Raw genomic sequence first — 14,767 nt, 5'->3', positions numbered from 1 at the left:
TTTTCTTAAGGCTGATCCAATTATTATCACCAGAGTAAAGTGATTAAGTCACTTTAAAAGCTAAGAAGTGAAAATAAATTGTTACCTTATTTAGATAGTAAATTGATTGACTTTAGTAGCTTGATATTTGTCTTCTGTCATGGTGTGAATGTATTTGGGACACTAATATGTGGGATCATTGATAACAAATTTCCCACCAGAATCTGATGACAACTACTTTTTTTTTTTTGTTTGTGCCTGGCTATGATTTCAACTTTCCACATAAGTTAACAAATTGCCTTAATTTTGCAAGGAAAAAAAAATACAAGAAACGAATATTATTTTCACAGTATTTTGTTATTTTGCTATATCTTGTTTCTCTATACTTTTTTATAGTTTTATTAATTTTATTTCCTTAATATTTCTACATTTTTAAAAATAGAATGTCAGTTTATCTTAACATCATCTGTGATATTTAACTTTGCATAGTCTTCTCCAACTTAGCATATTTATTTTTCTATTTGTATATATTTGCCTTTCTCATTCTCTATGAAGTTTTTATAGCTTTAGAGCCACCTAATTATTTTAGTATTGAATGAAAAAGAACTTTAACACTTTTTTTCTACCAAAGTGATAGCTCCTCAATTTTAAATTCTTTTTTATCACTTAAACATCATATTCTAGTTACCTTTTATAAAAGAAATAATAAATTGCCTGACAGACTCAATTAGAATAGCTGTGCTAAAAATATCCCTTGTTTAGAGGTATAAGTCAAATGACCCAAACATACACATTCTGGGTGTTTGAAAGGGATACTAATATTTTATGTCTCTAAATGAAGAATTATCATTAAAAAGCAAAAGACACTAAGTACCAGCCAATTCAGCAAATAGAACCTAATTCTATAGAAGTGTGATACCTGCCCAGTTCTGGATATTTCTTCCTCAGCAAACCTTAACCCAATCTTGGGCTGCTAATAATAAAATGAAATGGACCTTTTTCCATTCTTTTAAGTAGTTAAATTAGGGTACCAATTGTAAATTTAATCATCTGAAGAATTTCTAAGCCCTTAAGAAGTGTCCAGTACATATCGTACTCAATAGGAGTTGAGTCAGGTACCCCCACAGTGAAAACCTGTAAAGACTACATTCTTTTCTCTTTTGAGAATGAACTTTGTTTGCTGATCAAACTTCAGATTTCAAATGCATTTGTAAAACAACACAGAGGACTTGGAAAGAGGAATGCGCTGCTTATGATCAACAGCAGTGACATTACCCACTGTAAGACCTCCCTTTTCTGAACCTGGATGTTAGCCAGCTCCTTCCAAACACCCTATTCCTTCTCCCCTAAGCATGTCCACACATTTACCCCAAGAAAAATGACAGGAAGTGACTAATGTTTCCAGACAACACTAATCATTGCCCCTGAACTACAATAATGAAAACAGGAAAAGCTATTCTAGACAAAGTAACAATACAAAGTTCTGTACTATCAATCCTGGATCTTATAAACAGAATGCTCCAAATTCCTTGCCTTCCATCATGATATTATTTTACAGCCCTGTTTTCCCATTCATCACGGGGATGAAGAGCTGTATTTGTTTAAATGAGTTTTTAAAATAAGTTAATCATATTGTCATATATATCTCTCAGTGACCATCCATATGTATAGAATACATAACCACGTACATGTTTTAATTTCATGAACATGAAGTAGATTGAGCTTCTCATCACAGCTCCCCAAAAATGATTGTATTTAAAAATCTACCACTTAAATCGATTCCTTTATTTCTGCTATAGGTCCCCTTTAAATACAAATAGTCCTTGTAGATTTAATAGTTATGAATGGCTAGTCTCTTTTTCTATTGATATAAATATGGTTATCAAAGCCTTATCTAAAAAGCAACTTTTAATTGGAAAACAGAAAGAGGTAGAAATGAGAAAAGCCAGAGCCTAGATAGTTTAAAGACAAAATATTTTTGTCAAAATTATAAACAGGGTAATAAATATGATAGGAAATTTTAGGCAATATTATGTCCATCTGCTAATGGAATATAACATGGTCATGTACTAAGGTGTAGCTCAATGCTATACCTTTAATATGTGGTCCCAGCAAGCTTTTCCTGGGATTTTACTCTTACACTCCCACAAGAGACAGCTGGCTTTCCTGGGTAGTTTCACAAACCCATTCTTGTAGTTTTAGCTCAATTCTGCCCTCTTACGGATATCAGTAGTATTTCAGGTTGACAGGTGGGGAACCTCTGCTCTGGGGAATTCACATGTTATTGGTTCTGGTGTTATTGGTGGTGTTATAAGGCTTTTTTTTAGAACTCTTGCCAACCTGTGGCAGCTAGTAGGGGCCAAGGGATACTGAAAGGAAGGAGAGAAGATCTCTCCCACCAAGTTTAGGCAGCTATAACTGTGTCCAAATTGCTACCAGGAGAGGAAAAGGGAATCAGAGAAGAAAAAAAGGAGAACTGACACCCAGGTGTTGAACCTGCTACACCTAGGGGACTTCCATTGCCAGCATGCTCTGTCTCCACACAACTATCTGTAATTCTTACCATCTATACCCACCATAGGCTTGAAGCGAGAAGGAGGAAAGCAGACTCTAACCAACTGCAGTGGAAGTCATGGTGCACAGAGCCTGCCTGATTGACAGAATCTCAAGATGAGGAGTAACTGTAGGGAAGAGAATTTCAGCCTGCCTTAGACCATTAAAAAGTCACTTACCCCTGCTTTCTTTTAGCATTGGCAAGGTAGAGGTTCATAAAATCCAAGGTAGAAACTTCATGACATCTTGCCTTTTGCCTGTGCTTACCTCATATTGTAGAACTACAGACCCCTCCTCGGGGCTCACCACCCAACAATGCCTAGCCAGAGACCACCTGCCTAAGATAGGGCGGGGAAAATTTTCTCAGCTGTCCCAAACTAAAAGGAAGGTTCTTGTTCCTGCAACTATAAATGATTATTCAAATGTCAAGGGAAATAATATTTTTAACTTCATTGAAACAAAAAAAAATTCCTATAGGTAGATTAGACTGAGAGTAAAAATGACCATGATCTTGTTAACAGTAGCAGATCCAATCCCTTTTCATATATGGTACTGAAATGAGAGATCATGTCTTCCCTTTTGGTTTTCATTAAACAAAATTGTGCAATTAGCTTAGTAACTAGTCCTTGATCCATTTTACACATAAATGTAATACCACATCCTTAATATAATCAGTAGGTTAGTGCCTTGGAAACAGCTCCTAACCTTTAAAACATGACTGAGGCAGCTACACTCTGAAGTCCTAAACATTAAGGCATGATACCAGAATACCAAAGGACTGTTCTAAATTCTAAACCTACATTTTAAAAAATGCTTTCTACATCCACATATCATTAATAGTAGAACACACTCAAAAAAGATACATTTGCTATTTGAAGACATATTTATATCTTAACAGAGATAATTAATAATCAATCCAACTCAACTGCTAGTTCACATTGTTTCATATATACATAAAAAATTCGGTTTTATCATTGTATATCCAAAGGCCAGAACTCCTTTGAACAACCAAGTTTAATGAGCTAAAATATAACCCAACCATGAAATATATTTTAAGCATTAATTACTATTTTTTTCAGTAGTACATAGCTCAGAAATACACAATTGACCTCTAAGAACATGTATCTATGGCAAATTGTGAAAATGTGCACTAATCTTATGTTTATTCAACTTGTACTGTGTTTGCTCTACTAATTTTTATAATCTTTATAGAATTAGGTTCCTTCTAGTTCTGAATCTGCTTCTGCCCTAAGTTAACCATAGCTTATCATTTCTACTATCTTTTTGTGCTACTAAAACAATGCTCACATTGTTGGATAAAACCATCTGAGGTATGTTCTAAACTTTCCTGCATTCTATGAAATGGTCATTTAGAATATAAATTAAGGCTTTTTTTTAGAACTCTTGTTGTTTCTTTAATTTACAGCTTTAAGGATCAGAATGGCAAAGCTGGGGAAAAAAGTGATCTGACGGCTGTATCACCTATGTGAGCAACCTCTGGAGAAGAAATTAAGAAATGTCTGCAAATTTCTCTTCAGGATATTTTGTTTCATTTTCCTGGAATCCCCAAAAAATATATAATTATATCCATATTAAACCATGTGAATAAGTAGTAGTTATTATCTGTGAAAAAATTCCAAAACAGCTGCGGAGAACAACTGCTTAACTTTTCCAGTAATTTGACATGATTCAGTGGGAAGGGGGCTAAAACCAGCATATTTTTATTGTATTGACACCAAAGCATTTCTAATAAGAGCTTGTTAAATGTAAGAATAAAGTTATTTAAAGTATCCTGGTATTCTAACTTTGCTAATACAGGTATTGAAAAATCATAGGATGCCTTTGCACCTCATCACAGAAATATTCATCTTATATTTTGACAAGTAAACCTGTCATCCCAAGTCATTAATGCCATAAGACAATTGCATGCTCCTGCTGAGGACCAACTCAATTTGTTTGGTCCTCAGCAGGAGCACGCAATTGTCTTATGGCATTAATTTATAAGATTAATTAATAAGATTTCAGAGCCTTGCACACATTCAAAAGATGCCTGCAATAATTATCCTTATATTTTTTTCATTGAATAATTATTCCAAACATAGAAAGAAATAACACCACCAATTTTGTATTGGTGCATAATTATGGTAAAATAGTGGGATTTCTGGTGACATATTTATACATGCATAACCATAACTCGTCAATTTCATTCCCCAATTCTCCTCCTTCTTTTCTCTCAGGCCTCTTCCACTGCTCTACTGTTTACCCTTCTATGTCCATTTTTTCCCCCACTTTTATCTCTAACTTACACTTTTGAGAAAAAACATGACCCTGACTTTCTGAATCTGTCTTATTTAGCTTAACACAATGTTCTTAAGTTCCATCCATTTTCCTACAAATGACATAATTTTGTTCTTCTTTATGAGTGAATAAAACTCAATTATGTATTTATATCACATTTTCTTTTTTATTGATTTTTTTAAATAAATGAAAGCTGAATGTATTATAATTCTTATTACACAGATAGAGCACAGTTTTTCATATCTCTGGTTGTATATGAAGGATGTTCACACCAATTTGTGTCTTCATACATGTACTTTGGATAATGATGTCCATCACATTCCACCATCCTTGCTAACCCCCTGCCCTCTCCCTTCCCCTCTCACCCCTCTGCCCTATCTAGAGTTTTTTCCTCCCATGCTCCCTCTCCCTATTCCACTATGAGTCAGTCACCTTATATCAGAGAAAACTTCAGCACTTGGCTTTTTTGGGATTGGCTAACTTCACTTAGCATTATCTTCTCTTAACTTCATCCATTTACCTGCAAATGCCATGATTTTATTTTCTTTTATTGCTGAGTAATATTCTATTGTGTATATATGCCACATTTTTTAATCCATTATCTACTGAAGGACATCTAGGTTGGTTCCACAGTTTAGCTATTGTGAATTGTGCTGCTATAAACATTAATGTGGCTGTGTCCCTGTAGCATCACATTTTCTTTATCCACTCATCTGTTCATAAACACCTAGGCTGCTTCCATAATTTGGCTATTAAGAATTAACTGTTATAAGCATAGTATTGTGTATTGCTATAGTATGCTGACATGAATACTTTGGGATGAATGCCAAGGAGTGGTTTAGCTGGGTCATATATTGGTTCCATTCTTAATCTTTTTGTGTGTCTGTGTGGTGCTGGGGATTGAACCATGGCCTTGTGCGTGAGAGGCAAGCACTCTTCCAACTGAACTATATCCCCAGCCTTGTCTTTTGAATTAGCCTCATATTTTGAAAGTTTTGATTGTCTTGACAGTGCACATGAATTTACAGATAACTGGCACATTCATTCTTCTTAAACTATCATTATTTCCACTCAGGTCAATGTGAACTCTATGTTGCAATGACTGATTATAACCTAAGGGTGCTGGATAAAGAATTTCCAATGCTCACAAAGAGAACAAATCTGGGTTTAATTTGACTTATTCTTGAGAACTAGTTGGAATTTTGATATTAAAACTAATATGAATATATATAGCATGCCATTCCTAAATATTCTTGCCAGTATGTTAAATCCTGATTTGAAGAATAAGCCCATCCCAATAAATCCTCTCTGACCCTCATTATACCATCCATCATCCAACACCCTCAAAACCCATTCCCAAATCCCCCTGTGTCATACCAGTATGTACTATCCAGTTTCTCCAAATCTTCCCATAAATAGTCTGTTTCCTCCCAGGTCAGAAATGGAATTTCCCTGCTGGGACTGCTAAGACTCTAAATCCTGGAGGCAATGAGAGGTAAAAGAAGCAGATCCCACAAAGAAGCACTAACCTGTGAACACCTGCCTCAGTTGAATTGTCTGGCAAGGGGCAGCTGTTCTGTAGCCAAAGAGAATTCCTTCTGCTGGCCAGGAATCTGCAGGTTTAAGTTTCTGAGACACTTTCAATAAATACCCCTATTCTCGGTCCAAGAGACTCCTTCCCTTTCACAGTTCCAGCTTTGTCATAAGCAACCTGTCAAACCTGCATGTCCCTCTGTAGCTCTGCCACCCTTAGATCTTCAGCATGGGTTTAATTTTAAGAGCAGTCCGTCCTTTGGCTCCAGGAGACATGGCTCTCTTTAAACATGCTATGGAGACTGTCTGGCTTTCTGGCATGCCCTAGGTCAACAGTAGGCTGATGTAATCCTAACCGTTTTCTTCAAGGCTTCTACTGCAATTATCAAAAAGCAGCCAACTTCATGGTACAAGTCAGTACACAACAATATCTTTCCTTGTATCGGTCAAGTTCAAAGCTATGGTAAAACCCAACTCTTCCTTTTCACCTGTACATCATCTCAATGCAAAAAAAAAAAAAAGTGTGTCTTAGAAATTCTAATAGTACAGCCTGTCGAAAGTTGTCACTATCTACTTATATGGTCCTATTTGCTACCTGACCAAACAATGGACGGTCCAGTTCCACAGTCCCATGCTAAGTGTCTGCCATTGAGAGCCATTCTTGGTTTTAACAGGGAGCAGAGCCTGAAATTAGAACGGGGGTACAAGTGGTTTATTTGAGAAATGATCCAAGGGACAGGAAGAAAGGTAAAGGAAAGAATGGTCAATGCAATCAATGGTCCACAGTCAAGGTTAATGCTCGAGGCAACAGGTACTCTCTTCCACCATGATCTCAGAAGAGTGTACAGGAAGAACCTAAAATTGTATGTCTGAAGGATAGGACACTGGAGCACTTATCCAGCAGCTCTGGTGCCCCTGTGGAAATAATCTGCCCACACACACACACTTCTAGTTTGCACTTACATGGATATCACACAGATTCCTGCAATCCTGGAGACAGCGCAGAATGAAAAAGGAAAAAAAATATACACACACACAAAATGCTTCTGGAGTATGATGCCCACAAAAGTGTGACCCAACTCAGAACCCAACTCAGCTATGGCACTGCAGAAAGTGACCAAGGAGCTAGGACATGGGAACCAACTGTGTCTGCCATACTAGCTGTATAATCCTGGACAACAAACTTAACTAAGCATGTTTCCTCATCTGTAAAATGATATAAATGCCGCATGCCTCAAAGAGGTATCTGAGAATTCTACTTACCAGTGAATGGAAGGTACCAGGTGCCCTATCCATCATCAAATTGGCTGAGATGTCATACATTAAAGCTGACACCATTACATCCTTCATCATCCCATATCTTGAAGTTTTGTGTGTCTCATGCTTATGTTTAGGTCAATGGTCCATTTTGAGTTAAACAGAATAAGAAAAGTAAGTGAAGGAAAGCTTAGGAAAAGTCAGTGAAGTAAGAATGAAGGTAATTTTTCCAGAGTTATTAAATTGTTCCAGCCCTACACCTTGAAAGATTATTTTCCATGTTCAGCTACCTTGGCACCTTTGCTAAAAGTCAGTTTGCCTGTAAGTGTGGGCTTACATATGGATTCTCCATTCGGTTTCATTCTTCTGTATATATATATATTGCATATCAATACCACATTTTACCTATAACAATGGAACTTTATAATAAGTATGGGAATCAAGTTGGAGTGAGTCATCCACTGTATCTTGTTTTTTTAAAATATATATATTTTATAACTAGTTTGAAATTAACAGAAAAAAAAAACAAGAAGATAGTACAGAGTGACTACATACCCCACACCCAATTCTATTAACTTCTTACACTGATATAGTAATTTGTTACAGGTAATGAACCAGCTATAACACACCATTAGTAACCCAAGTCCCACAGTTTGTTCATATTTCTGTAGTTTTCTCCTAATGTCCTTTTTATGTTCCAGGATCCCACCTAGAAAACTACATTATTTTAACCATCATGTCTTCTTAGCCTCTTTTTAATTGTGACAGCTTTTCGGGCTTTCCTCATTTTTGATGACATTGACAGTTTTGAAGTTACTGGTCAAGTGTGCTGCAGGATGTCTTTCTGTCATATACTTTGTTTTTCTCATGTTAGAGGAGGGTTGGGCATTTGGGGGAAGAAGATCTCCCCATTGAAATGCCATTTCTATCACCTTGTGTCAGGGGCACATACTTTCATCATGTTTGCCACTGTCAACATGGACAAAAGATCCCCTTTCCTGGCTGAGGGACGGTTTGCCAAGTACTGTATTCTCTGAAAGACTGTATAGCCCATCTTTCAGGAGTAGAGAATTAGGCTCCCTCTCCTAAGGGCAGAGAATTTTCAAATTATTTAGAAAGCTTCTGCACAGGTGATTTGTCTGTTCTCTCCCATTTACAATTATATGAATACACCACATTTTATTTATTCTTTCATTCATCTATTGCATGTTGTGAATAATGTTGCAATAGGTATGGGGTTCAAATATCTATCAGAGAATCTACTTTCAATTTTGGTAGATAGATACCCAGAGTCAGCATTGCTGGTTCATGGAGTAATTAATTTTCTTGAGGACCCTCCAGATTGTTTTCCTAACAGCTGCACCATTTTACATTCCCACTAGCATGGCACAAGATTTCCAATTTCTCCACGTCCTCACCAACACTTACAATTTTTCTTTCTTAAAAACTAGTGGCTAACTTAATGAATGTGAGATGATACCTTGTTCTGATTTTCATTTCTTTGATTATCAGTGATGTTGAGTGTCTTTCCCTAGGCTTGTTGGACATATGTTTATCTTCTTCGGAGAAATGTCAATTCAAGTCTTTTGCCCTTTTTTGTTCCCATTGGTTCTGGGATTTAAACCCAGGGTCTCACACATGTTAAGCCTGCTATATCCCCAACTCCTGTGCATTTTTAATTGGGCTATTTGGTTTTGCTGTTGTTGTTGAATTATAGGAGTTCTTTATATATTCTAGATAATAACACCATATATGACTTGCAAATATTTCTTACCATTCTATATGTTGCTTTCCCACTATTTTCCTTTGATGTACAAAAGTGCTTTGTGGTTTTTTTAGAGGATGGAATTTATTTATTTTTATTTATTTATTTATTTATTTATTTATTTATTTATTTATTTATTTTTTCCTGGTACCGGGGATTGAACTCAGGAGCACTCAACTACTGAGCCACATTCCCAGCCCTATTTTGTATTTTATTTAGAAACAGGATCTCACTGAGTTGCTTAGCACCTTGCTTTTGCTGAGACTGGCTTTGAACTAGAGATGCTCCTGCCTCCACCTCCTGAGCTGCTGGGATTACAGATGTGTGCTGCTGTGCCCATCTAATCATCTTTTTAATATTTGTAGGATCAATATTGCATTGTCGTCTTTTTATTTATTTGTTTGTTTGTTTGTTTTTATGTGGTGCTGAGAACCAAACCCAGGGCCTCACACCTGCAAAGCAAGTGCTGTGTCACTGAGCTACAGCCCCAGCCCAGCATTGTCCTCTTTTATTCCTGAAATTTGCATCTTCTTTTTCTCATGATCATCTAGCCAAGTTTACCAATTGCATGAATTTCTATTACAAATCAGATTTGTTTCAGTAATTTTTCTCTGTTACTTATCTATTTTATATTTGATGATTTCTGTTTTTATCTTTATACTTACCTTTTTTCTTTCTACTTACCTCGTGTTTAATTCCTTCTTTCTTCTCTCTGAAAAAAACTTAAGATTATGGATTATGAATCTTTCTTTTCTATTAATGTAAACATTTAGGACATTACATTTCCTTTTTTTTAACCAGGAAATGAACCCACGGGCATTTACCACTGAGCCACATCCCTAGCAACCCCCCACCCTTGCTTTTCTAAATTGCTTAGGGACTCACTAAATTGCTGAGGCTGATCTTGAACTGGAGATCCTCCTGCCTCAGCTTCAGGAGTTGCTGGGATTACAGGCGTGCAACACAACACCTGGCAAGGCTTTATATTTCCTTCTATTCGAGCATAGTCCAAGAGGACTTCCAGTGACAATGGAAATTATTTTGTGCTACTACCCACATGTGGCTATTGAGCACTTGACTTGAATCTAAGAAACAGAATCTTAAATTCATCTTTAAATCTATATAACTACATATGTCTAACAGTACAGTTCCAAACACTGAGTTAATTTAATAATCACACATTTTGATTCTTTATTTCCATTTTAATTCAGCTCAATCTATTTTCTAATTGCTCTTACATGTTATTTAATTTCTAAATATTTGAGAAATTCCAAGGTTATCTTCTGGATATTTATTTTCAATTTAATATTTATCACAAAACACATTCTACAATTTTATCTTTTTAAATACATCAAGACTTCAAGGGCACAATATATAATCTATCTGGTGAATACACCATGCTAAGCACTTGGAAAGAATGTATAGTCTATAGTCATTATGTAAATGTCAGGCACAGTGGCTGATAACTGCTAATCAAATTTTTACATCTATGTTGATGCTTCTTTAGTTCTATCAATTGCATAGAGAAGAATATTGAAATCTGCCAAATATGATTATAGCAAAATGTCTACTCTTCCCTTACATTTTAATTTTATTTTTCTGTGTGTGTGTGTGTTGCTGGGGATTGAACCCAGGCCCTTGTAAATGCAAGGTAAGTACTCTACCAACTGAGCTATATCCCCAGCCCTCCCTCAAATTTTTAAAAAGTCATTATTGAATATACATACGATAGAGTTCAATAGTCTCTGCATACTTACAGAAGTGAGAATCCATCATACAATGCGACCTTTTGTGGCTGGCTTCTCTCAGCATAAAGTTTTTCAAGATTCACCCACCCTGATTGCAGCATGTATCAGTACTTCATTCCTTTTAACTGCCAGACAGTATGTCAGTGTGAGAATATAAACATTTTGTTTATACTTTTATCCCAGACAAGACATTTAGTTCTTCCTACTTTTTTTATTATGAGTAATGCTGCTATGTATATTCCTATAGTCAATTTTTTGTGCATATGTTCTCATTCTGTTGTGTTCATAACTAAGAATAAGATCGCTGGGTCATGTAGCAACTCTCTGCTCAACATTTTGAGAAACTGCTAAAATATTTTCCAAATGGTGGCACCATTTTAAGTTCACAATAAATGAGGGTTCTGAATTCTTCACATCCTTGCCTGCATCTGTTTACCTGCCTTTTTAAAAATTATTATTATAGCCATTCTAGTGGGATATATACTAGTGTCTCACTGTGGTTTTAATTTGCATATCTCTAATGTGTTCACAATGTTGAGCATATTTTCATGAGTTCATTGCCCACTTGTAAATTTTTATAAAAAAATGTTTATTCAAACAATTTGTTCTACTTTAGTTATAATGGGTCTACCTCTCACTAAGTTATAAAAATTCCTTATATATTCCAAAAAGTAGTCTCTTATATGATTTGAAAATATATTCTCCCAGTAAGTGGGTTGTCTTCACATTCTTGAGAGTGTCATTTGAAAAAAAAAACATTTAATTATGATAAGGCTTACTATATCAGAAGGGGGTTTAAATCATATTTTGGTGTTCTAAGAAACTGATGTATAATCCAAAGTCAGGAAAAGCTTAGTCTTATATTTCCATTTAAGGTCTATTTATTTATTTTACAGTAGAATGCATTTTGACATTGTACACAAATGGAGCACAATTTGTCATTCCTCTGGCTGTACATGGTTCAGTGTCACTCCACTAGTGTAATCATACATGTATACAGGGTAATAATGTCTGTCTCATTATAATGTCCTTCCCATCCCCACAGCTCCCCCCCACTCCCCTGACTCCCCTGTACATAAACCAGTGTCCCTTCATTCTTCCCTATCCCCCAGCCCCACTATGGATCAGCATCCGCTTATCAGAGAAAACATTTGGCTTTTGGTTTTTTGGGATTGGCTTATTGCAGGCTGCCTTGCTTTGTAGGTTATGAGGCTGGGAAGAATGTTCTTCAGCTATGTCCCTTTTTAATTTTGTTCTGGCTATTCTAAGTCCTTTGCATTTCTGTGGAAAGTTCAGGGTCAGCATTTCAATTTCTTCAAGAAGGGCTAGCTGGGTTTGTACTCTGGTTTTGTTAAATCTGTAGATCAGCTGGGAAGTAGGGCAATATTAACAACATGTCTTCTGATCCCTGAATGTGAGATTTATTTCCACTTCATCAGCTTTTCTTTACTTTCTTTCAACATTTTGTAGTTTTTGGTGTATAAGTCTTGCATATCTTTTGTTAAACTTAATTTTTTTCATGCTGTTATAAATGGAATTTTATTTTCCTAATTTCACTTTAAGACTGTTCTTTGACTTGGAAATGTTGATTTGTTCTAATTAGTTATACATGATACATTATGACACATCATACATAAACGGAGCATAACTTCTCATTCTTCTGGTTGTATATGATGTAGAATCACACCCGTCATGTATTCATATATGCAAATAGGGTAATAATCTGATTCATTCTACTACCTTTCCTACCCCCAACTCCCTCCTCTCCCTTCCGCCTAATCCAAAGTAACTCTATTCTTCCATAGCCCCTCCTCCACATTATTGTGAATTAGCATCCACATATTAGAGAAAACATTTGGTCTTTGGTTTTGGGGAATTGGTTTATTTCACTTAGCATGATATTCTCTAGTTCCTGGGTAGTAATCCCATATATATATATATACACACACACACACACTACATTTTCTTTATTCATCTATTGAAGGATACTTAGGTTGGTTCCATAGTTTAGCTATTGTGAGTTGAGTTGCTATAAACATTGATGTGGCTGTGTCACTGTAGTATGCTGATTTTAAATCCTTTGGGAATAATCCGAGTAGGATAGCTAGGTCAAATGTTGGTTCCATCCCAAGTTTTCTGAGGAATCTTCATACTGCTTTCCATAATGGGTGCACCAATTTGCAGTCCCACCAGCAATGTATGAGCATACCTTTTCCCCCACATCCTCACCAACATTTATGGTTGCTTCTATTCTTGATAATTGTCATTCTGACTAGAGTGATATGAAATCTCAGTGTAGTTTTAATTTGCATTTCTTTAATTGCTAGAGATGTTGAAGATGGAAATGTTGACTTTTTAATCCTGCAACTCTGCTGAGCTCATTTACTACTTCTAGTAGTTGCTTGATGGATACCTTAGGATTTCCCATATAGATTATGTTGTATATGAAAAGTCATAAATTTTGTTTCTTTATTTGCAATCTGGATGCCTTTCATTTCTTTTCTTAATTACCCTTGCTAGCACCTCCAAGACAATTTTGATGCAAACCTGAGAGAAGACTTTTGTCTTGAACCTGCTAATGGGGAATGTGTCCCATCATTCACCATTGATGATGATGTAAACTGTAGGTTTTCCACAGATGCCTTTCTTCAGACTTTACGTATATCTCTAAAGTTTTCTTCCAGGAACTCTCCATCCCACCCCTAAGGACTGCAGTTACCCCAGCCATCAATCCTCTGTTTTCCTATTAATCTGCTTTCAGTCTCTATGGGCTTACCTATTCTGGATATTACATATAAATATGTGACCTTTGTGTCTCATTTCTTTCATTTAGTATAATATTGTGAGGTCCATATTATAGTATGTAGTAGTGTTTCATTCCATTTTATGTTTGAATAATACTCCACTGTATGTACACACTACAATCCATTCATCCATTGATGGGACATATAGGTCATTTCCATCATTTGGCCATTGTGAATAGTGCTGCTATAAACACTTTTTTCTACCTTTTTTATTATTTATTCATAACTTATTTTTGTTTTCCATTTTAACCACGGTGAAGTGTAGAGTTCAGCACATTAAATACATTCACAACGTTGTACAACCATCAACACTATTCATCTCCAGAACATTTCATCATCCCAAACACAAAAACCCATTAAACAACTCCCATTCCCTTTATTACTGCCCACCCCTGACCCCAATAACCACCATTCTACCTTCTCTCTCCACAAATTTTTGACCACTGTAAGTGCCAATATAAATGGAATCATTTAATGGTTGTCTTTTTGTATCATTTAATTTAACATAATGCTTCAAGAAAAACATCAAGTATTTTACATAACACAAAGCACACATTTTATAGACAAAAACTATTAAAGCTTAATACTGTAATCAAACAGCATAGATGGCATAAATGGCAGTGAGATAGCAAGCACCTCTGGCTGGCACATTTCACTCAGTTCTCACAAATGTTCAGTGACACGGGTTCACGGGTTTTTCAGAATAAATTGGACTCACAACAGATAATGCAGCTTGTTAGTCTACAGGCAAACCTGGATACTCAGGTCTTCTGTTCCCATCCTTTTTTTTTTTTTTTTGTACTTGTAAATGGACAGAATGCCTTTATTTA

The 14,767-nt window shown here is 35.9% G+C and overlaps 1 protein-coding gene across 2 annotated transcripts in view; it reads left to right on the top strand.

Moving 5' to 3' along the window:
• Positions 1–4,322, top strand: part of Palmd (palmdelphin) — a 46,239-nt gene extending 41,917 nt beyond the window's left edge. For both annotated transcript variants that reach the window (XM_015500849.2, XM_048814392.1), the window contains one exon: positions 3,959–4,322. In XM_015500849.2, coding sequence (XP_015356335.1) covers positions 3,959–4,002 — 44 coding nt within the window. In that variant the 3' untranslated portion in view covers positions 4,003–4,322. The remainder of the gene's footprint in view (positions 1–3,958) is intronic.
• Positions 4,323–14,767: the final 10,445 nt, after the last annotated feature.

This window comes from Marmota marmota, unplaced genomic scaffold (genome assembly GCF_001458135.2).
Source record: "Marmota marmota marmota unplaced genomic scaffold, marMar, whole genome shotgun sequence".
NCBI classification, from domain to species: domain Eukaryota; kingdom Metazoa; phylum Chordata; class Mammalia; order Rodentia; family Sciuridae; genus Marmota; species Marmota marmota.
The sequence above is the reverse complement of the archived record's forward strand: the minus strand, read 5'-3'. Positions and strand labels throughout refer to the sequence as shown.